Genomic DNA, 24,780 nt, shown 5'->3' with positions numbered 1-24,780 from the left:
TGGAGGTGCTGATGTGGGACTGGGGTGGAGAAGTTAGAAATCAAACAACACCAGGTTATAGTCCAGCAGGTTTATTTGGATGCACTAGCTTTCAGAGCACTGCTCCTTCATCAGGTAGCTAGTGGAGTGGGATCATAAGACACAGAATGCATAGCAAAAGATCTCAGTGTCATGCAACTGAAATGATATATTGAACAAACCCAGATTGCTGTTAAGTCTTTTAGAATAGGTTGCAGGTTTTGGTTCATTAATATGTCTGAGCTGAGATGTCTTTTTTTTTAAAATATAAAACCTTAAGTTATCTCGAGAATGTAACTGGAAAGAAGTTCTGGGATTTATGTATTAATGAACAGAAACCTGCAACCCACTCTAAAAGATGAAAGATTTAACATCAATTAGGTTTATTCAATATATCGCTTCAATTGCATGACACTGAGATCTTTTCTATAATTTCTGTGTCTTATAATCCTGCTCCACAGCCACCCAATGAAGGAGCAATGCTCCACTTGCTAGTACTTCCAAATAAATCTTTGGACTATAACCTGGTGTTGTGTGATTTTTAAAATGTGAGAGCAAAACACAGAGGATAGAAATATGCAAATTTCCTTGAATAATGCAGCACAGAGCAGGAAGAATAAGCTTTTAGCTAATTAAGTAAAAACAATAACTACAGATGCTGGAAACCAGATTCTGGATTTGAGTGGTGCTGGAAAAGCACAGCAGTTCAGGCAGCATCCGAGGAGCAGGAAAATCGACGTTTCGAGCAAAAGCCCTTCATCAGGTATACAGGCAAAGTGCCTGAAGAGTGGAGAGATAAATAAGAGGAGGGTGGGGGTGGGGAGAAAGTAGCATGGAGTACAATAGGTGAGTGGGGGTGGGGATGAAGGTGATAGGTCAGAGATGATGGTGGAGTGGATAGGTGGAAAAGAAGATAGGCAGGTAGGACAGGTCATGGGGACCGTGCTGAGCTGGAAGTTTGGAACTGGGGTGAGGTGGGGGAAGGGGAAATGAGGAAACTGATGAAGTCCACATTGATGCCCTGGGGTTGAAGTGTTCCAAGGCAGAAGATGAGGCGTTCTTCCTCCAGGCATTGGGTGGTGAGGGAGGCCCAGGGCCTCCATGGCTTTGGCAGAGTGGGAGGGGGAGTTGAAATGTTGGGCCACAGGATGGTTTGGTTGATTGGTGCAGATGTCCTGGAGATGTTCCCTAAAGCGCTCTGCTAGGAGGCGTCCAGTCTCCCCACTGTAGAGGAGACCACATCGGGAGCAACGGATATGATAAATGATATTGGTGGATGTGCAAGTAAAACTTTGGATATGAAAGGCTCCTTTAGGGCCTTGGATGGAAGTGAGGAAGGAGGTGTAGGCGCAGGTTTGCAATTCCTGCAGTGGCAGGGGAAGGTGCCAGGATGGGAGGGTGGGTTGTAGGGGGGCATGGACCTGACAAGGTAGTCACGGAGGGAACGCTCTTTGCAGAAGGCGGAAATGGGTGGGGAGGGAAATATATCCCTGGTGGTGGGGTCTGTTTGGAGGTGGCGGAAATGTCGGCGGATGATTTGGTTTATGCAAAGGTTGGTAGGGTGGAAGGTGAGCACCAGGGGGGTTCTGTCCTTGTTACGATTGGAGGGGTGGGGTCTGAGGGCGGAGGTGCGGGAAGTGGACGAGATGCGTTGGAGGGCATCTTTAACCACGTGGGAAGGGAATGGAGATCTTGTTATCATGAAAAATGTCCTAACCCCTTCGCATTTTTAACTCGTTTAATATGACCACAAATTCCACATCATAGCTGGTATCTATGGAGTTAATTTGTCTCTGGGGGAAGCTACCTTTAAAGCTGTTGTGCCTTGTAAACATTACAAGAATAATGCAGGATAAGGTTCAATGTGAAACATATATTATTTGAAAGTACTCCCTGATGTATGCTGCCTCTGTCAAGATTGCCTCTTGGCTGTTGACGGGAAGTCTGTGTTTATGTGCAGAGCTTGGTGTGTGTCAAATGTCCAGGGCGCAGATCAGTCTAATTTAAACAATTGGGAACTAACATCCTCTATAGTATATATGATGGTTTTCAAATGGAATTTATAAGCTGGTCTTATTGCATTTCTTGCTTTGCATGTAATTAATGTTCAGGTGAATGAGCTGTAATGTTCCTGACTCATTACTTAGTTTGTCAATTCAGTGCAGTATTGAAGGGATTGCTGCACTGTTGGTGGTGCCATGTTTTGGATGAGATAGTAAATTAAGGCCCTGTCTGCTCTCTCAAATGTGTGCAAAAGACGGAGAGAGGATCCCAGAGGCCATGCCAACATCAATCTCAAACAGAAACAGGCAATCTGGTCAATTATTTCATTGCTGTTTGTGACTTTATGATGTATGGAAATAAGCTGCCATGTTACATGGCTGCTTTACAACACTGATTAAACTTCAAAACATACCTTATTGTCTGAAACGTACTTTGGGGTAGCCTCCTCCACAAAGAGCATTGGTTCTTGGAATCAACTGAGCTTAAAGAAAACTGCATGTGGTTTAAAAAAAAATCCATCTTTACTCTGAATATCATTAATTTATAACATGAATGCTCTTTTCCAGTCTCTCTTCCCCCTCTTTCTGCCTCTCCGTGTCAGTCTCTCTCTGTCTCTCTCTTTCTGTCTCTCTCTTGCTGACCCTCAGTGTCTCACTCTCTGTCTTTGTGTCACTCCCTCTCTGTTTTTCTGCCTTTGTTTTTCCATCTTTCACTTCCCTTCTTTGGTTTTCTTTCTCAATGGGGAGAAGGGAAATTGGTTCAGTAACCTCCTTGTGCTAATGTAGTGGACATAGGACACTGCAAAGGTAGCTCTTGTTATTTCACGTGTTTTTCATGTGTTGTCTTGCTTTTCTTGGCTTTGAACATTGCATCCAGCGCATAAACATTGGAAGGTGATGGGGACCACTTTACCCTCGAGACCTTCATCCCTACTTTCCATTCTCCCTGTCTTCACTGGGACATAAGTCTTCTTCATACAACAGCCCTTAGAATGGGACTGAATCAAGTTGTGGGGTTAATATCTAACCTGTCTCAGTACACTGTGCTGAGCAATATCATGACATTATCAGTGTGACAGGCATCATGGGGTATTTATTTCCCAAATGGTCATCATTGGTGCCTTATTGACATTGACACTGACTATGTTTTCTATGTATGTTGAATGAGTTGTATCTTGGGTCCTATTAATATAAATATGATGAGATTTTAATAATATGAAAATTAAAACTGTTCATCATTCTCCAGCTGCGTCCTAACAAGGTTTTGTACAAGTTTAACAGAACAGGCTTGAAGGGGCCAAATATTACCTCCCTTTTGATTCTATCCCTTTAGAAGTGAACGAAACTGCTTACATACATCGCGATAAGCTCCTGCGCTAACTTGAAAAATATGCCAGCAGCTTTTCTTACTTTTAAGTTTCCCACCCTCCCTTCTCCCTGAGGGTGCTGATTCCTGCTGCGATTATAATTGCATGCCCCTTGCGTGGACCTATTCAGCAGCAGTCACCAGGGCATTTTACTCTCAGGAGCATGTTGTTGCCTCTCGAGTCCACCTTCAGGTGGAGCTAGATAAGCAGAAACCGGTTGATAGAAATCAGCGACTGAGTCATTTTTATTGCCTGCACATCTCAAGCCCTTCTCCTTCCTTTATCGCCTGTCAGAGAGCCGAACTGAGACTGGGAATTGATTCCGGACGCAACACTCTGTATTGGGTCAATGATAAATCTGCCATTTCTGCCCACTGAGCTAGCAGGGTCCAACTGTCTCCCCATCATGGGGCTGACCACAAATCTCTCTCATTCGTACTATTTGCTACTAATCTATTTTAGAAGGATTCACAGTACTGATCGTTACTTAAGCACATCTACTCTGCCTATCAAGCCCTGGAGTGACTAGCTCGGACTCAAGGATGCCATTAGGCTCTGGTACCACATTTGGAGTATTGTGCGCAGGTTTGGGCCCCATATCTCAGGAGGGATGTACTGGCCCTGGGGTGTGTTCAGAGGAAGTTCACGAGAACGGTCCCAGGAATGGAAAACTTAACACATAAGGAACGTTTGAGGACTCTGGGTCTATACTCGATGGAGTTTAGGAGGATGAGGGTGGATCTAATTGCAACTTACAGAATATTGAATGGTCTGGACAGAGTGGATGTTGGGAAGATGTTTCCATTGGTAGGAGATACAAAGACCTGAGGGCACAGCCTTCGAGTAAAGGGAAGACCTTTTGAAATGGAGATAAGGAGAAACTTCTTCAGCCAGAGAGGGGTGAATCTATGGAATTCACTGCCACAGTAGGCTGTGGAGGCCAGGTCATTGAGTATATTTAAGATGGAGATATGTTCTTGATTGTCAAGGGGAGAAGGCAGGAGAAAGAGGTTGACAAACATCAGCCATGATTGAATGACAGAACAGACCTGATGGGCTGAATGGCTTAATTTCTGCTCTTATGTCGTATGGTTTTATAATCTACCTATTGTGCCACAAGAGGTGGCTACTGAGCAGTGAAAGTGGGTGGTGTTGGTGGGTAACTATATTTTTACCCAGTGAGTGGGCATTGAAATATTGAATGTTTTTGTCCACAGTGGGCCCGTGATGAATTTGAAGGATTGTTCAAACAGCCAGCGGAAAACGTCAACAAGTATTTAGAGTAAGTACCTTGATTTTTCACTTTTTGGTTCCCGGGTTTATCTGGGTCTGTCTTTGCAAGACTAAGTTAAAAATCAGGAGACAGTGCGGTCTGCAGATGCTGGAGATCAGAGTTGAGAGTGTGTTGCTGGAAAAGCACAGCGGGTCAGGACTCCTGATGATGAAGGGCTCCAGCCCGAAACGTCGATTTTCCTGCTCCTCGGATGCTGCCTGACCTGCTGTGCTTTTCCAGCAACACACTCTCAACTAAGTTAAAAATCACACAACACCAGGTTATGGTCCAACAGGTTTATTTGGAAGCATTAGCTTTCAGAGTGCTGCTCCTTCAAGAGGTGGTTGTCAGTGCTTCAAAGGAGCAGTGCTCCTAAAGCTAGTGCCTCCAAGTAAACCTGATACACTATAACCTGGTGTTGTGTGATTTTTAGATTAGATTACTTACAGTGTGGAAACAGGCCCTTCAGCCCAACAAGTCCACACCGAAGAGCAACCCACCCAGACCCATTCCCCTACATTTACCACTTCACCTAACGCTATGGGCAATTTAGCATGGCCAATTCACCTAACCTGCACATCTTTGGACTGTGGGAGGAAACCGGAGCACCTAGAGGAAACCCACGCAGACACTGGGAGAATGTGCAAACTCCACACAGACAGTCACCTGAGGCGGGAATTGAACCTGGGGCCCTGGTGCTGTGAGGCAGCAGTGCTAACAACCGTGCCGTAACCATGCCATAACTTTGTCTACACCAAATGTTTGTGAGACTAGTCATTGGCAAAAACCAGCAAGAGAACACCTAATGAAACGCTCATCAGATTCAACTGAATTTGATTTGTGTCTCCACAACGAGACAGAGCCTCATGAAATAAAGAGGGTTTTCATCACTTGCTGCAAATTAACATTATCATGTTACAGTTCCATGTGGAACTTTCCCTTTCCTAAACCCTGACTGAACTTAAACACAAATAACAGGAGATTTCTCTCAGCATGTATGAGCCTCCTGAAGATCAGGAGGTGCCACAAGAGCTGTCAGGGAATGGGGAGAGAAGTGGGGCAAGTGAGGAGAAGGAGGGAGGGGGTGCAGACAGAAAAGAGGGGGCAGTGGGAGGCAAGTGAGAGAGTGGGGGGGGTCGTAGGGAAAGGAAGCAAAGTGTGTAGCCTCCCGCATCTCTGTCAAATATGCTGAGGCCTCCAGGCAGGAACTTTATAAAGTAAATACAAGTCAAAGTTGTTTGGCTTTCCTCTGCTGTTCTTACTGTAATAAAGTTATCTTTGCTGCCGATTTATGGCATGGCCTTGAGTCTGCCCAGGTCCCAGTCTGCAGTTTATTTTCCCTCTGAATTTGAGCTAAGAGAGTTTCTTAAAAAGGTAATAATTTCAACTCAACAGTTTACTGAAGGAATTGTTTATCTCATCTCTTGGCAATAAGTTAAGTGGGCAGAACTTCAACAAACACTAACTGTCAAACAGCCGTTAATTCTGTACTTTGGACTTACGTGCATTTTCCTTCTCCCTATCTCGGCTGCGTTGCTTATGTTTTGTCTCTGTTATCTGATCATATGGTTAAACTCTTCCGTGGGCACCCAGTTTAAAATCTCACCTTATTTGTTAAATTCCATCAAACCCCTCTCCACAAAATGTGTTCCTAAAGAGTTTATAACCAGCATACAGTGCAGCCTATGACACAGTGTACAGAAGAAAAGTAAAGACTTGCATTAATATCCTTCACAGTTTCAGGGCTATCCAACCACTGGCGTACTTATAATGGATTGGCATTTGTAATGAAGGAAACACAGTTACCGATTTACACAAAGTAAGATGCCACAACCATGTACAGAGGGATCTTGGGGTTCAAGTCCATAGCTCCCTCAAAGTGGCCACACCAATAGATAGGGTGGTAAAGTAGGTCATAGAGATGTACGGCATGGAAACAGACCCTTCGGTCCAACTCATCCATGCCAACCAGATATCCTAAACTAATCTAGTCCCATTTGCCAGCAGTTAGCTGATATCCCTCCAAACCCTTCCTATTCGTATACCCATCTGGATGCCTTTTAAATGTTGTATTGTACCAGCCAACATCACTTCCTCTGGCAGCTTATTCCATACATGCATCACTCTCTGAGTGAAAAAGTTGCTCCTTCCGTCCCTTTCAAATCTTTCACCTCTCACCCTAAACTATGCCCTCTTATTCTGGACTCCCCCACTCCAGGAAAAAGACCTTGTCTATTTATCCTATTATGATTTTATAAACCTCTATAAGGTCACTGCTCAGCCTCTAACGCTCCAGGGAAAACAGCCCCAGCCTGTCTCTGGAGCTCAAACCCTCCATGCATGGCAACATCCTTGTAAATCTTTACTGAATCCTTTCAAGTTCCACAACATCCTTCCAATAGGAGAGAGACCAAAATTGCACACAATATTCCAAAAATGGTCTAACCAATGTCCTGTACAGCCACAACATGATCTCCCAACTCCAGTAATCAATACTCTGACCAATAAACAAAAGTATACCAAACTCCTCCTTCATTATCTTATCCTATCTACCTGTGACTCCACTTTCAAGGAATCATGAACCTGCACTCTAAGATCTCTTTGTTCAGCAACACTCCCCAGGACCTTTTGCATAAGTCCTGCTCTGATTTTGCCTTTCCAAAATGCAGCACCTCATATTTATCTAAATTAAACTCCATTTGCCACTCCTTAGCCCATTGGCCCATGTGATCAAGATCCCATTGTAATCTTCTTCGCTGATCACTACACTTCTAATTTTGGTGTCATCTGCAAACTTACTAACTATACTTCCTACGTTCACATCCAAATCATTTATACAAAAGTAGTGGACCCAGCACTGATCCTTGTGGCACTCCACTGGTCACAGGCCTCTAGTCTGAAAAGCAACCCTCCACCACCACCCTCTGTCTTCTACCTTTGAGCCAGTTCTGTATCCAAGTGGCTAGTTCTCCCTGTATTCCGTGAGATCTAACCTTGCTAAACAATCTACCATGAGGAATCTTGTCGAACGCCTTACTGAAGTCCATATAGATCATGCCCACTGCTCAACCCTCATCAATCCTGTTTGTTACTTCTTCAGAATACTCAGTCAAGTTCATGAGACATCATTTACCACACACAAAGCCATGTTGACTATCCTAAATCAATCCTTGCCTTTCCAAATATATGTAAATCCTGTTCCTCAGGATTCCCTCTAACAATTTGGCCACCATCGATGTCAGGGTCACTGGTCTATAGTTCTCTGGCTTGACCTTACTACCTTTCTTAAATAGTGACACCACATTAGCCAACCTCTAATCTCCGGCACGTCACCTGTGACTATCGATGATGCAAAGATCTCAGCAAGGCACCCAGCAATCACTTCCCTAGCTTCCCACAGAGTTCTAGGCTATACCTGATTAGGTGCTGTGGATGTATCCACTTTTATGCGTTTTAAGACATCCAGCACTTCCTCCTCTGTAACATAGACATTTGTCAAGGTGTCACCATCTATTTCCCGACAGTCGATATCTTCCATATCCTTCTCCACTGTAAACACTGAAGCAAAATACTCATTTACTATCTTACCCATCTCCTGTGGCTCCACACAAAGGCCACCTTGTTGATCTTTGAGGGGCCCTATTCTTTCCATAGTTACCCTTTTGATCTTAATGTATTTGTAAAAACCCTTTGGATTCTCCTTAATGCTATTTACCAAAGCTATCTCATGTTCCCTTTTTGCCCTCCTGATTTCCCTCTTAAGTACACTCCTCCTGTCTTTATACTCTTCTAAGGATTCACTCATTCTCAACTGTCTGTACATGACATATGCTTCCTTCGTTTTCTGAACCAAACCCTCAATTTGTTTAGTCATCCAGCATTCCCTATACATACCAGCCTTGCCTTTCACCCCAACAGGAGTATAATGTCTCTGAACCTTTGTTATCTCATTTTTGGAAGGCTTCCCATTTTCCAGCCGTCCCTTTACCTGTGAACGTCTGCCCCCAATCAGCTTTTGAACTTTTTTTTGCCTAATGCCATCAAAATTGTCCTTCCTCCAATTTAGAACTTCAACTTTTAGTCTGGTATTTTAAAACTAATAGAATTATGGTCACTGGCCCCAAAGTGCTCCGCTACTGACACCTCAGTCACCTGCTCTGCCTTACTTCCCAAGATAGGTCAGATTTTGCAGCTTCTCTCGTAGGTACATCCACATACCTGAATTTGAAAATTTTCTTGTACACACTTAACAAATTCCTATCCATCTAAACCCTAAACATTTTAGTAGTGCCAGTGTATGTTTGGAAAGTTAAAATCCCCTACAATAACCACCCTATTATTCTTACAGATAATTGAAATCTAGATGTAGATTTGCTCGCTGAGCTGGAAGGTTCATTTTCAGATGTTTCGTCACCATACTAGGTAACACCTTCAGTGAGCCTCTGGATGAAGCACTGCTGGTGTTTCTTGCTTTCTATTTATGTTTGGGTTTCCTTGGGTTGGTGATGTCATTTCCTGTTCTTTTTCTCAAAGGGTGGTAAATGGACTCCAAGTCAAAGTGTTTGTTGATGTCATTCCAACCAGAACGTTATCAACAAACAAATTGACTTGGACCCCTTTACCACCCTCTGAGAAAAGGAACAGGAAATTATGTCACCACAGGAAATGACATCACCAACCCAAGGAAACCCAAACATATATATAGAAAGCAGGAAACACCAGCAGTGCTTTGTCCGGAGGCTCACTGAAGATGTTACCTAATATGGTGATGAAACGTCTGAAAATGATCATTCCAGCTCAGCGAGCAAACTTACATCCAGAACCTCAACCTGAGCTATAAATTTTCTCAAAACTTGCTAATAACTGAAATCTCCTTACAAATTTGTTTTTCAATTTCCTGCTAACTATTAGGGAGTCTATAATATAATCCCAATAATGTGGTCATCCCTTTCTTATTTCTCAATTTCACCCAAATAACTTCCTTGGATGTATTCCCAGGAGTATCCCCCCTAAGTGCAGCAGTAATGCTATCCCTTACTAAAAATGCCACTTGCCCCTCTCTCTTGCCTCCCTTTCTATCCTTCCTGTAGCATTTGTATCCTAAAACATTAAGCTGCCAGTCCTGTCCATCCCTGAGCCATGTCTCTATAATTGCTATGATATCCCAGTCCCATTTTCCTAACCATGCCCTGAATTCATTTGCCTTCCCTGTTTTTGACCTCTTACATTGAAATAAATTCACTTTTATTTTTCAGTATCTTGTTCCCTGCTTTGTTCCTGCCTGTCCTGACTATTTGACTCGTTCCTTTTCCCAACTATACCAATCTCAGATTGATCTCATTCCTCAATGTTTCCATGGAGTGTATGGCATGCTTGCCTTGGTTGGCGAATTGAGTACAAGATTTAGAATGTCATGTTGCAGTTTTTATAAGACTTTGGTTAGGCAGCACTTAGAGTATTGTGTTCAATTCTGGTCACCACATTACAGGAAGGATGTGGAAGCTTTGGAGAGGGTGCAGAAGGAGTTTACCAGAACGCTGCCTGGATTTGAGCCTTAAGGAGAGGCTAGAAAAACTCGGGCTGTTTTCTCGGGAGTGACAGAGGCTGAATGGAGACTTACTAGAAGTCTATAGAATTGCAAAATGCATTGATAGGATTGACAGTCAGAATCTTTTACCCAGAGGTGAAATGTCTATAACTAGGGGGCATGCATTTAAGATCAGAGGGGGAGAGTTCAAGGGAGATGTGAGGGGCAAGGCTTTTTACACAGAACAGAAGGAGTCTAGAACATGCCATCAGGGGTGGTGTTGGAGGCAGATACAATAGGGGTGTTTAGGGGACTTTTAGGCACAAGAATATGTAAGGAACAGAGGGATATGGACCAAAGGCAGGCAGAAGGGATTGTTCAGTTAGACGTCATGTTCAGCACAACATCATGGACCGAAGGGACCTGTTGTATGTTCTGTGTTGGGGGTGGATGTCGATGAGGCACTGAGTACCTCCAGACACAAGTTTGTGACAGAAATAAGTTTAGAAGTTATAGTTGCTGTGATGCAGAGGAGCCAACACTTCCAAGATTGTCCTGACACATCATAAAAGAAATTAAAGATTGATCCTGTCCTCATTCCCACAAGAAAAAAGCATCAGGTATACTCAAAAACCTTGCTATCACTTTGTCAGTATTTTTCTAAATTTCTGGACACTTTCCAGTCCCCAGCTGGGTTTGAAATAAGAAAGCAACTCTTGCCCTCTCTCACATTTACTAGCCTCAAGCTGGGGGTTGAAGAATCCACTGTATGGTCAGCGTTACCTCACCTTCTAATGATACTTCCCAGGAGACATTCACTCACAGCCAGCTGACTCAAATCACTGAGCAGTGTCTGATTTGCAGTTGTTGGTTGATCATTGTTCACAAGCAGTTCCATGATTTGTGGTAGTGGCGATTCCAATAATTGCATCCCCTCACGAACTCGCCCAGTCGACAGGGCATTGAGGTGAAGTCAGAAACTCAATGACACTGATTCCTGCTGAATGCACAATAACATTTCAAAATGAAGCCATAAGTCCTTTGGCACCACTCCACCCTCCTGCTTGTACGGAGTTTCTTATGAACAGGTGAAAAAGATACAACTGATCCTTCAAGTCTGACCCATACCTGCTGATGGCGAGACCATCATGGCTAACCAACTCTTCCCACCATCCCCCCCCACACCTCACACTCCTTGCCATCCCCCCATCCCACCTCAATCCCAGCCATGTAATCTCTCCAGAGAAGCAGAACAAAACAGAAGGAAGAACCCAGGACTGACAGGGAAAGGATACTCTGGAAAATTCCTCCCTGATAACCTCCAGTGATTGACAGTAGCCCAGACCTGGTAGAAATAGTCCTCAAGGAGGCAGATCTCAAATCCAGCCCAGCCTGAATAGGGATCAAACTGTGTGTGTGTGTTCGTGTTAGTGTGTGTGTGTGTTTGTGTGCGCGTGTTTGACCCCATCCATACCGTGGATTCTGGTTATAGAGTCGCAGAGCATGGAAACAATCTGGAGGAGAAAGTGAGGTCTGCAGATGCTGGAGGTCAGAGTCGAGAGTGTATCGCTAGAAAAGCATAGCGGGTCTGGCAGCATCCAAGGAGCAGGAGAATCGATATTCCTGGCCGGACTCCTTCATCGGGAAACAATCCCTTCAGTCCAACTAGTCTGCGCTGACTTTGTTCGCAAGCTAAACTAGTCCCATCTGCCTGCGCTTGGCCCATATCCCTCCAATCCTTTCCTACTCATGTACTTATCCAAATGTCTTTTAAATATTGTAACTGAGTCTGCATCCACCACTTCCTCTGGCAGTTCATTCCACACGTGAACCACTCTCGATGTAAAAAAGGTGCCCCCTGGTCCTTTTTAAACCTTTCTCCTCTCGCCTTAAAAATATGGCCCTTCGTTTTGAGCTTCCAAAGGGAAAGACCTTTGCTATTCAGCTTATCTCTGTCCCTCATGATTTGATGAACCTCAATAAGGTCATCCCTCAACCTTCTATGCTCCACTGAACAAAGTCCCGAGCAACATCCTGGTAAATTGTTTCAAAGCCCTTTCAAATGTAATAATATCCTTCCTACAACAGGGTGACCAGAACTGCACACTGTACTCCAGATGAGAACTCACTAACTTTCTGCACAACCTCAGCATGATGATCCAACTACTAAACTGAAAGGTCTGAGCAATGAAGGCAAGCATGCTAAATGCCTTCTTCACCACCTTGTCGACATGTGTCACAATTTTTAAAGAATTATGTACCTGAATCCCTCAGTCTCTTTATTCTACAGCACTATCCAAGGCTTTACTATTCATTCTATAAGTCCTGCCTTTGTTTGTTTTACCAAAACTCAATATCTCACATCTTTCCAAATTAAATTCCATCTGCCACTCCTCAGCCCATTGACCCAATTGAACAAGATCTCTTTGCAATCTTAAGTCGCCTTCTTCATTGTCCATTGTACCACCAATCATGGTGTCATCTGCAAGCTTCCTAACCATTGCCTATTATATTCTCATCCAAATCTCGCTGCTCGTTGGATGCTGCCTGAACTGCTGTGCTCTTCCAGCACCACTAATCCAGTATTTGGTTTTCAGCATCTGCAGTCATTGTTTTTACCAAATCATTTGTATGACTGACAAACAAAAGTGGACTCAGTACCGATTCCTGTGGAACGCCTCTAGTCACAGGTCTTCAGTCCGAAAAACAACCCTCCACCATCACTCTCTGTCTTCTATCGTGAAGCCAACTTTGTATCCAATCGGCAAGCTCAACCTGAGTCCCATGTGATCTAACTTTGCCAAGGCAAAATCCCAGATGGTATTATCAGCGATACAGTCACTGGGGAAAAAAGTGTGGGAGAAGGTCATTTCCTGCCCTTTACTGAGACAGGGAAGTTAATGTACAGAGGGAGAGAGTGGAAAGAGGGTATGAAACCTGTATCATATGCTGAGTGATAGCACAGCAGGCTGGCACTGAATCATGCCACTTTCTTGCCAACCAGCTACATGATCCACCCACTTACAAGCCAGCTCCTTTTGTATCAAAGCCTGGCTGAGAACAGGCAGCAAGAAGCCAATTGCACAGGAGCAATCACCCGGGAAGTGATTTAACTGCGAAACGGCAAACAACACCTTCAAAGCGGATCTTCAGCCGACCACTTCAGGCCAAACCCACTCCGTTTTCCACTCTTGCTGTGGTCGGAGGGAGGGGTACAGAACAATGTGACTGGAAGCAGGAGGGTTCCCTCTTTTACAGCACATCTGCAACTCATTTCGGGTATTTCACTCAGTGCCGTCTCCGCAGCTGCAGAGAGGCAGCTTTGTTCAGAGACACGTTTTGTTTTGCAAAGTTGTGAAATGAGTTCACACAGTCCAGTCTGCCAAGCCTCCCCTCAGTGGGCTCAGTCTGGGGTTTGGATGTGGGGGTGTTTAGGGCTGGGAGTGGGTGGGGGAGCAGTGTTGCACAATATAACATGATGTTTCTAATCAGTTGAGCTCTTCTCCTTAACCCTTGCATTCAGGGAGGTGATAAAAGACAAAACTAAGAGCAGCACTGTGCATTTAATCCCTGGCATTTGCTTCAGTGCTGTGGCAAGGGGTGGAAGCCGATGGGTTTTTAATACAGCATTGCAAAAGTCAGGGTCTCCCTCATTAAACACTCAAAGGCTGCAAAAACCTCTATTTATTATCCATCCCTTGCTGCAAACAATTGAGACTAGCATTATAACAGGGGCTTTCATGGCCACAAGACATCATAGGGCATTTTATAGCCAATTGATGTATGTTAAAACTCAGTGCCAAAAGCTGGAAACAAGGCAGCCAATTTACACACACACAACGTTCCCAAATACAGCAACGTGATAATGGCCAGGCAGTTTGCAATGTTGATTGAGGGATAACTACTAGCCAGGACATAAGGAGCTTTTCCCCTGCCCTTCTCCCGAGTACTGCCACCGGATCTTTTACATCCACTTGTGAAAGCAAGTTGTTTAAAGTGTTGCCTGAAAGGTAGCACCAACTGTAATGCAGCATTCCCTCCGATCTGCACTGGCCTTGATTTTTGTGCTGCAATCCCAGGGCGGGACTTGAACATGCGATCCTCTGACTGAGGCAGAAATGTAGTACTGACTGGTCCATGGCTGGCAAGTAAAATGGCTAGATTAGAGTGGTGCTGCAAAAGCATAGCAGCTCAGGCAACATCCAAGGAGCAGGAAATTCGATGTTTCGGCAAAAGCCCTTCATGTCGTGAATGAAGGGTTTTTGCCTGAAATGTCGATTTTCCTGCTCCTTGGATGCTGCCTGACCTGCTGTGCTTTTCCAGCATCACTCTAATTTAGAGTCTGATCTCTCCAGCATCTGCAGTGCTCACTTTAGCCACATAAGATGGCTTGCTAGCTCACTTCAGAGAACAGTTAAGAGTTACCAACATCCCTGTGATGGTTTCTGCCTTCAAATGCAATCAATAAAACTAAGGCCCGGTCAGTTCTTTAAAAATATTTTAATTATTAGCAAATGGTTGTGTCTGGGAAAGTCCTCATTTATTGATTATCCTGAGATTTGCCATGAGAAGGCTAATTAAGGTCAGTGTGGGATTGGAATCTCACTGTGTCTCGACTAGGTAAAGACAAGATGTTTCCTTCAATAAGTGATCCAGTTAGCTTTTTGCTGACGTGGTTTTGTGGTTAACCTACCAGCTTCTTGCCTCAAGCATATTGCCTCAAGCACTGAATCCGGATTCACAAACTGCTACAGTAGAGACTTGAACTGGTGACAGTGCAAATAGCCTGATGTTTGGGGAACCAGTCTGAGAGCTGCTGAGGTTAAGGAAGCTGTTTCAAAACAGTGAGTGTACCAGGCTGGCCACCTGCATTTGCAGACATGGGGAGAATGTGCAAACTCCACATAGAGATCATCTCACCCTTGACAGCGACAGGTGGCAAGAAGCAGTGTTAAAGCACCCTTGTGAAATCACAATACATTCTCATTGAGGTGTACCTTTATCCAGTTATACATAGGGCGGATTTTACACCTTTCAAAATATTTAGTATTCCATGGACTTCAGCGGTTCAAGAAGGCAGCTCACCATCAGCGACAGGCAAAAAAATGCTGGCCCAGCCAATGTTACCCATGTCCTATGAGTGAATAAAAAATTATAAACTGATTATATGTACCGATAGGTTATGTAAACGAGTTGCAGCTCCATTTTCTTTGTGCCATGGTCAAAATTCATCCATCAAGCATCTTTCTTATAAGGTTGTACAGGACGCTGGTGAGGCCTCTACTGTGTCCAGTTCTGGTCAGCCTGTTATAGGAAGGATATTATTAAACTGATTTACAAAAGTGTAGCCAGGACTGGAGGCTTTAAGTTCTAATGAGAGGCTGAATATGCTAGGACTTTTTTCACTGGAGCGTAGGAGGTTGAGTGGGTGACCTTATTGGGATTTATAAAATCATGAGAGGCGTGAATATGTGAACAGCAGGTATCTGCTCCTTAAGGTGGGGGAGAGGGAATAGTTTAAGATGAGAGGAGAAAGATTTAAAAAAAGACGAGGGATAATTTTTTTACACAGCACATGGTTCGTGAATGGAATGAACTTCCAGAGGAAGTGGTGGATGCAGGTGCAGTTACAGTGTTTAAAAGACATTTGGATAAGTAATGAATAGGAATGGTTTGGAGGGATATGGGCCGAATGCAGGAGGCAGGATTGGTTTTATTTAGGACCATGGTCAGTGTGGACTGATTGGACCTAGGGAGGGGACTGTTTTTGCGCTGTGAGACTCTATGGTCATTGTGTTTGAGGAATATTACTGTGCGTAGCCATCTCCTTACATCAGTGACTACAGTTCAAAAAGAACTTCATCAGCTGTAAAGCATTTTGTGATTTCCTGAGGTTGGGAATCGTGTAATGTAATCCTTGCTTTCTATCTTTCCCACTCTCACATGCTTGCATGGTAGTGCTTTGAATGGCTATTCCTTTGCACACCTGCCTGCTACACTGTGTCAAAGGCGGTCCATGCTGAACTTGCCCATTGTTTTCAAAACACAGGTGGTTCCCTTCCATTGTAGGGGAGCATGTAGTGTGATTAGACAGATGGGAGTTCTTAGTTCTAAAAATGGGTTGAGGTGATAGCCACTAACTTACCAGCACAATGTTACACTCCATATCCTCTCAACTGCAGAACCCCTGTAGATATTCTGACCAAAACATGATGATTATGGATGCTGTATCCATTCACATCAATCCAATCCACTGTCACAGATTATTTCATAGATTATTCCGTGAGGTTTTGCCCCATTACTCGATCTGGAAGTTTATTCCATAAGTATAAAAAAGAATGTTTGAAAAACACTCCACTCTAATTTGAACCAGTTTTCTTGAGCTCCAGTCCTGTAGTTGCCAGTAATGATTTTCCTATCCCTTTGATGAGATGGTATATGTCTTTTTTAAATTCATTTATCGGTTCTGGGTGTCACTGGCTTGGTATCGCTGACTGATGGGCATTTGTTGCCCATGCCTAGTTGCCCTTGAAAAGGTTGCCCTTGAGCTGCCTTTTTGAACTGCTCTTTCTATATCTTATGGGCTTGGGAACAGTAGGAAGCCCAAGAGTCTGCTCCACCATTCATTAAGATCATGGCTGAGAGCTGGGTTATGATCTCAGCTTCACTTTCCTGCTGGTCACTCATAATAAACTTTCTAAAATCACCTATCAACCACCTCTTCTTAAACATGGCAAATGGGAGCTGATGGTCTATTGATGTTAACCCACAGACCCAGATAATGTTATGGGGACCCAAGTTCAAATCCCACCATGGCAGTGAGTAGAATTTGAAATCAGTTATTTAAAAATCTGAATTAAGAGTCTAATGATAACCACGATTCCATCTGGTTCCCTAATTTCCTTTAGGGAAGGAAACTGCCATCCTTATCTGGTCCGGCCTACATGTGACTCCAGATCCGCAGCAATGTGGTTGACTCTTAACTGAGCAGTAAGTGCTGTCTAGTTGGTGATGCCCTCATCCTGTGAATGAATTTTTAAAAAGCCCAAAATTCAGTGCACAAGATCTAAAAAGAATTATTTAACCTGTAACTTTTTAATGTTATTTATCAATTTCTGGCAGTCTTTTATGTGTTCTCTATCTTCACCCACATTTTCACATAGCAACTTGAAAATTAAGCATGTTAAAACTACAAGCTGCAAAGATTTATATCCAATCCCTTTCATCCTTCAGCTGTGTCATTCGGTTCCAGTTAATATACTCCACTGAACAATGTCATTCTCCACCACAATCATGAGGTGCCAAAACTTGCATTTTCATTTAACTCTCAAATTCCTGGCTTTGTGCAGGGATGTTTGATGTTTGTTCACTCTCTAGCTTTGGGTCCTGTATTTGCTGTGATTATTCTGCAGCTGTCTATTTAACATCCTTTCGTTCAAATCCCTGCCTGGCCTATCTCTGTAACCTCCTCCAACAGCACATTGTTGCCCTAATTCAGCCCCTTGAATATGCCTCGGAATTACTTGCGTCTTAGCAGTAGGTCAGTTGGCAGCACCCTCTCCTCTGAGTCACGTGGTGACTTGTGCTTAAATCTGACTGCAGGGCTAAAGCACAAAAGACCAGACTAATACTCGCAGTGCAGGAGACAGTGTCCCTCTGCGGAAATACATTTTTCAAATGTGACATTAAACCAAGCCCATCTGTCTGTTCAAGGGCATGCAAAAGATCCATTTTGAAGAGAGAAGGGGAGTTCACACTGTCTGTGATACTTACCTTGCAATGGCTTTTACACAAAAATGTTCATGGAATCTGGAATGGGGCAGCATGGTGGCTCAGTGGTTAGCACTGCTGCCTCACAACGCCAGGGACTGGCTTTGATACCACCCTCAGGCAACTGTGTGTGGAGTTTGCACATTTTCCCTGTGTCTGAGCAGGTTTGCTCCAGTTTTGTCCCACAGTCCAAAGATGTGCAGGTTAGGTGTAATTGTACCAACTTCTATCAACACCTCTGGCAGCTCATTCCAAACCTGCACTACCTCTGTGTGAAAAAGGCACCCCTCATTACCCTTTTAGTCTTTTCTCTCTCACCTTAAACCTATGCCCTCTAGTTTTAGACTTCCCTACGCTGGGAAAAAGACTTTGGTTGTTCACCGTATCCATACCCCTCATGACTTTGTAAACCTCTACAAGGTCACCCCTCAACCTCCAACACTCCAGGGGAAAAAAGCCCCAGCCTACTCAGCCTCTACGTATACCTCAACCTCTCCCAATCCTGGGAACATCTTTGCAAATCTTTTGTGTACCCTTTCAAGATTAATAACATCTTTCCTATAATAGGGAGACTGGAATTGAACATGGCACTCTAAAAGTGGCCGAACCAATGTCCTATACAGCCACAACACGACATATTTACGATAGTGCACTATGCTCCAGGGACAGAGTTAAGATGAAGTTGGAGATTTTTATACCCATAGGCAATGTTAGTAGCGATTATGTCATGTGCCTATCTCTTAAAGATATACAGTACTGTCATCCTGACAGTAATTGTGTGTTGAAGGTTAAAAAAAAGAAAATACTTATATCACTGGAAAGCTTAAAATAGAACTACAGCCAACAAAGTATGTTTGGAAGTGCATCACAGTTGCTGTGCAAGACCTATTACAGCCAATCTAAACTCGGCTGATTCCCACAAGTTACAGCAATTATTGAGTCCTTCTTGTATAGAAAGAGGTCATTCAGCCCATTGACCCTCCTTCCTCCCCTCCCCCCCCCCCCCCCCCCCCCCCCACCCCCCAACCATCCCAAACTCAAAGAACATCCCAACTAGACCCAGTGTCCCAGCCTGTCTCTGTTCTTATCACGGCCAATCCATCTAACCTGCACATCTTTGGACTGTGGAAGGAAACCGGAGCAAACCTGCTCAGACACAGAAAATGTGCAAACTCCACACAAACAGTTGCCCGAGGGTGGAATCAAAGCCAGTCCCTGGCATTGTGAGGCAGCAGTGCTAACCACTGAGCCACCGTGCTGCCCATCTGGATGGCTATATGAATAGGGAGGGTTTGGAAGGATATGGGCCAAATGCTGACAAATAGAACTAGATTAATTTAGGATATCTGGTTGGCATGGACAAGTTGGACCAAAGAGTCTGTTTCCATGCTGTATGTTCCTCTGATATAACCAATAGCTTAATACAATCCCAAACACTTATGTGCCTGAGGAATGTAACGTTTGCACAGAATAGTTAGTTGTAATAAATATCTGTTGGGTTCTTCAATAACATGATATAGGGAATAACATAAACATTGCTTCATCAGGTAAAGCACCTTGTTGGAAGCGAACTCACATCAGGTTCCTCTTTAGTTGTATCACTGATCTAGGGAAGATAGGCCCAGCTGTGTTGAAATAAATGTCCCTTTGTGTGGTTGGCCACTGCTCAATTGCTGCAAAGAGCAAGTCAAAAATCTAATCTTTGAAGTTGGTGCCTTCAGCAAACTAGGCCCCACACTCTAAAATCCTTCCCTCAGTCTGTCCCATTGTTTTCTGCTTTCTCACCTCATTTAAGACATTCCTCAAAACTAGCCACTTTACTCAAGCTTTTGGTTACCTGTGCTAGGCAGCATGGTATCAAACTGTATTTTCTTACATTGCTATGATGCGTCTTGCAATATTTTATGCCCTTATTAAAGAAGAAATAGCAGGACATTTAGAAAAGCCTAATGTGAGTATGATTTGATGAAGGGGAAATCATGTTTGAAAAATTTGCTAGAGTTCTTTGAGGATATAAGCAAAGTTGATAAAGGGGAACTGGTAGATGTAATGTATTTAGATATCCAGATGCCATATAAAAGTTTATTATGCAAGGCAGTAGTGTTGTTCATGTTATTGAGGATAATGTATTAGCAAGGATTGAAGATTGGTTAATACACAGAAGACAAGAGTTTCCTGGGATGAAGGGGTTGGTTTATCAAGACTAGCTAAGCAGGTTAGGCCTTAACAAGTTAGAGCTTAGAAGAATGAGGGGTGATCTTATTGAAACACAAGAGTTTGAGGAGTCTTGACAGGGTGGATGTTGAGAAGTCATTTTCACAAGAGAGGGAATCTCAAACTAGGGATTGGGTCCTGGAGTAAGGGGACAAACATTTAAAACTGAGATGCTAAGGAATTTATTCTCTCAGCAGCTATTAACTGCCTGGAATTCTGTATCCCAGAGAATTATGGAGGTTAGATCACTGGAATTATTCAAAAAAATAGGTAGGTAAAGTTTTTGTAAAATCAGAGATTTGCGAAAGTGGAATTGAAGCCTGGGGCAGATCAGCCATGCTTGATTGAATAGCAGTAGACAAACAGGAGGCTGGAAGAACATAGCAAGCCAGGCAGCATCAGGAGGTGGAGAAGTTGACGTTTCTGTACCCACTCCCAGCCCTGAAGAAGGGTTACACCTGAAGCGCTTCACAGGAGGCTCCCAAGCACTGAGGATGTCACCTAGACAGGGGACGAAACGTTTGCAAGACAAATTCCCAGCTCGGCGAACAGAACCACAACAACAAGCACCCGAGCTACAAATCTTCTCCCAAACTTTGTAAATGATGAAACTTGAGTTAATTTGCAGTGTTTCACTGTCGAGTGTAAAGCTAAAGAACACTGCACCCCTTTTTTTGGCAATGCTGCTTAAAATAAAATTACTGTTTCCCTTCACATCCAACTGTCTGCCCTCAATTTGACATTACGGCAGAAGTTGTAATACGACTTGTTTCTGAACTGAAGTCTGAACTCTCATGATAACTGACTCCTCTCTACATTAAACAGAGACCCTTCTTTTATTGATCATACAATGAAGCTACAGGAAGGTCAAGCTTTCGAAATCCTGGAAGGTGTTTACAAGAGTCTGGACGCCGATAAACCCAAGTGCTGGGCTGACTGCGTGGCCTGGGCCCGAAGACGTTGGCAGACACAGTACAGCAACAATATCCGGCAGCTCCTGCACAATTTCCCACAAGACCAGGTATGGCGGGCGGGAGGGGGATTGAGGGCAGTGAGGGTGTTTTGGGGGCATTGGAATAAATTAGCACTGGGACTGAACATGAATTAATTACTCTGGCAGAAAGGTTTAGTGAGAAGAGATTTTCATACGGAGCCTTGCCATAGACTGAATAATCTTTCTTGTAAGGTGGAGAGCAGACTGTTTTCTTCCTCCCCACATGCAGAATAGGGGTTACTGAAAGGTAATATGAACTGCAGTAACAATTCATCATATTGTATTTACTTGGAAGGGGTGGGCGGGCAACACTGAGTGGAGGGGGAGTGGGAATCCGCAATTGTGAGCTTTTTCTTTCTGCTTAAGTTTCTATTTTGTGCTGGCCTTTTATTAGCTCAGTGATACATCTCCAACACCTGGCTGAAAACACCAGAGGGCTGCCCTTTGACCTTGTCGTACTTCCCAATGGTGTCAATCCTCAAGGCACTGCATGCTAAAGACAGGCCTGAGGTAGAACCTCAGCCAGTGATTTATTTGAAAATGATAAAACCACTGTTCTGTTCCTTCATCCCCACAAGGAGCGGAGTGAATTCCCCCCTACTGTTCATTTGCCTCTGAATGAAATACCAGCAAGACTCATGGGTTGAATCTATTCCTCTGGTGTAGCATTTTGAAATGGGGTGAACCTTGTAATATTTGTAGGTAGTAGAAAGTGAGCACTGCAGACGCTGGAGATCAGAGTCTAGAGTGTGATGCTGGAAAAGCACAACAGGTCAGGCAGCATCCGAGGAGCAGGAGAATCGACGTTTTGGGCATAAGCTCTTCATCAGGAATATTTGTAGGTACAACACTCGTCACTGTTTCCCCTTTCTTTGTCAGTGCCTGAGGGCCTATTTAGTTTCCAATGGTCAAGGATCAACCACTAGTGAATCTGAACAAGAAGAGGCTCTTATCTTAACAAGATGTAGTTTATTGCATGACAGCTGTAAAACGAGACAGTTGGAATCTGAAAGGGTTAACTCAAGTTGTGAGATCTGCTCCATACATATAAAAGACAATACTTGAAAGGAGCTAACCAAAGATTTTAGAGAGTCATTAGATTTCAATGTATGAGAACTCTAATGCTGTATGAGAATATTTTTACTAGCTGTAATGTGAACTTACTCTTAGGTTGAGCCTTATGTCTCAGAAGAGACAGTCACGTCGATGTAATATAACTAACTACTGTATCCTATTTAATGAACTGAGTTGCTGTTTATCAAGATTGTCTTAGACAGAAGATAAGCTCATTGTATGGATATCTCTCCCAGTCAGTAGGCTAGACTAATCTCAATAAGAAGGGAATGGTGGAAATGAATGTAGCCATGACATCCCAGATGCTTCCAACTTATAAAATACAAATCAGGTACAGGTTACATTATCTGAATGAATGTTGGGCTAAAACATTCCTGAAATTGGCTGAGTGGCTAGTCTTAATTTTGGCAGTTTTCCTGGAGGGTTTTTGAGACTCAGCAGGCTTTCCTGTGCTATCTGCCCAAATTCAATACATTACCCATCACCACACCCCAATGACACTCCGCTCATCATAGAATATAGAACAGTAACAGCCCTTCGGCCCACCATGTCTGTGCTGATCATGATACCATTCTAAACTAATCCCATCTGGTTGCATGCGATCCGTATCCCTGTATCCCCTCCAGTTCATGGGTCTGTCTAAATCTCTCTTAAAGGTTGCTTGTCATATCTGCTTCTACCACCTCCTTGACTGCACATTCTATGCCTCTCATAATTTTATATACTTCTTTCAGGTCGCCCCTCAGCCTCTGGTGTTGTAATGAAAGCAATCCAAGTTTGTTTAACCTCTCATTATAGCTAATGCACTCCAATCCAGGCAACATCCTGGGAAAGCTCTCTCACACCCTTTCCAAAGCCTCAACATCCTTCCTACTGTGTGGCAACCAGAATAGCATGCAATACTCCAAATGTGGCCTATCTAAAGCTTTACACAGCTGCAACATGACTTGTCCCAACAGTGCCCCAACCGATGAAGGCAAGCATGCCTTCTTCACCACCTTACCCACTTGTGTTTCAGGCAGCCCAAAATCCCACAGTATATCAATGCTGCTAAGGGTCCTACCATTTATTGTATGCTTTTCCTTTACATTTGACCTCCCAAAATGCATCCCCTCACACTTGTCCGCATTAAACCTCATCTGCCATTTCTCCAGACAACTTTCCAACTGATCTATATCCTGCTGGATCCTTTGATAACCTTCCTCCCTATCCACAGCTCCACCAACTTTTGTGTCATCTGCAGACTTACCAATTAGTGAAACTTACTAGTTTTCATCCAGGTCATTTATATACAAGACAAACAACAGAGGTCCCAGCACTGATCCTTGCAGAACACCACTTGCTGTAGACCTCCAGTCAGAAAAGCACACCTCCACAACTATCCTTGGTCTCTATGACCAAGCCAAATTTGTATCCAACTTACCAACTGACCACGGAGCACATGTGTATTCACCTTCTGGGCCAGCATACCATCAGGAACATAGAGCCGTAGAGCATTTAGCAATTTTGTTGAGTATGAGGGAGATGTTTAGATTTTTTCTGTTACATACTACTCACCAGTCCTTACCTGAATGTTGACCAGCTCAAAAATGCCACTTGTGATAACAGGAGCAGTAGCCGCCATTTCCGCCACCTCCAGTAGGATGTCACCATTAAACACATATATCCACCCCCCCCCAAAGATCTGTCAGCCTTCCGCAAGGACCATTCCCTCCAGAACACCCTGGTCCACTCCTCCTTCATTCCCAACATGTCCCCAAAGCCTCATGGCACCTTTCCGTGTGACCGCAGAAAATGTAACACCAGCACATTCACTTCCTCCCTCCTCAATATCCAAGGGCCCAAATACACCTTCCAGGTGAAGCTGCACTTCACTCAATCCAGTCTATTAGATTCACTGGTCACAATATGGTCTCCCATACATTGGGGAAACGAAGCATAGACCGGGTGAATGCTTCACAGAACACCCAGGTTCTGTATACAAAAACGTTGCACGCCACTCCAACACACCACCCTGTTCCCTGGCCGCCATCTTTGTCTGAGGCTTGCTGCAGTGCTCCAGTGAAGCTCAGCACAAACCTGTCATTTTCCACTTGGGAATACTATAGCCTTCTGGAATCAATATAGAGTTCAACAATTTTAGGGCTTGAGGCACCTTCTGCCATGTCCTTACCTCAACTTTCACACACTAGGCCTTGTTATCACAAGGTTTGCGGTTACACACTATTCATTGATAGCCACTAATTGTACACTAACAGCTATTCATTCTTCCAGGCTGATCATGATCCATCCCTTTGTCTGTCCAGCTGTTCTTCTCTCTTTGGGCTTTATCTTCACACATTGTTTACTCCTTAGCCCTCCACTCACTCTATCTTCTGCATAAAAAAACATTTTCCTAGCCACCACCAGCTCTGAGGAAGGGTCACTGGAGCCAAGACGTTAACTCTGAATTCTCTCCACAGTTGCTGCCAGACCTGCTGAGCTTTTCCAGAAATTTCCGTTTTTATTTGTGACTTGTGATAAACCTTCCAAGCTGAGAT

General features: G+C 43.8%; 1 protein-coding gene across 1 annotated transcript in view; it reads left to right on the top strand.

Annotated features, from left to right (window-relative positions):
• uba1 (ubiquitin-like modifier activating enzyme 1) overlaps positions 1-24,780 on the top strand; it is a 298,897-nt gene that overhangs the window by 88,942 nt on the left and 185,175 nt on the right. The window contains exons 16-17 of the mRNA XM_072581907.1: positions 4,606-4,670; positions 20,998-21,193. Of these exons, the coding sequence (XP_072438008.1) occupies positions 4,606-4,670; positions 20,998-21,193 (261 nt within the window). The remainder of the gene's footprint in view (positions 1-4,605; positions 4,671-20,997; positions 21,194-24,780) is intronic.

Source organism: Chiloscyllium punctatum, chromosome 12, assembly GCF_047496795.1.
Source record: "Chiloscyllium punctatum isolate Juve2018m chromosome 12, sChiPun1.3, whole genome shotgun sequence".
Taxonomy (NCBI): Eukaryota; Metazoa; Chordata; class Chondrichthyes; order Orectolobiformes; family Hemiscylliidae; genus Chiloscyllium; species Chiloscyllium punctatum.
The sequence above is the reverse complement of the archived record's forward strand: the minus strand, read 5'-3'. Positions and strand labels throughout refer to the sequence as shown.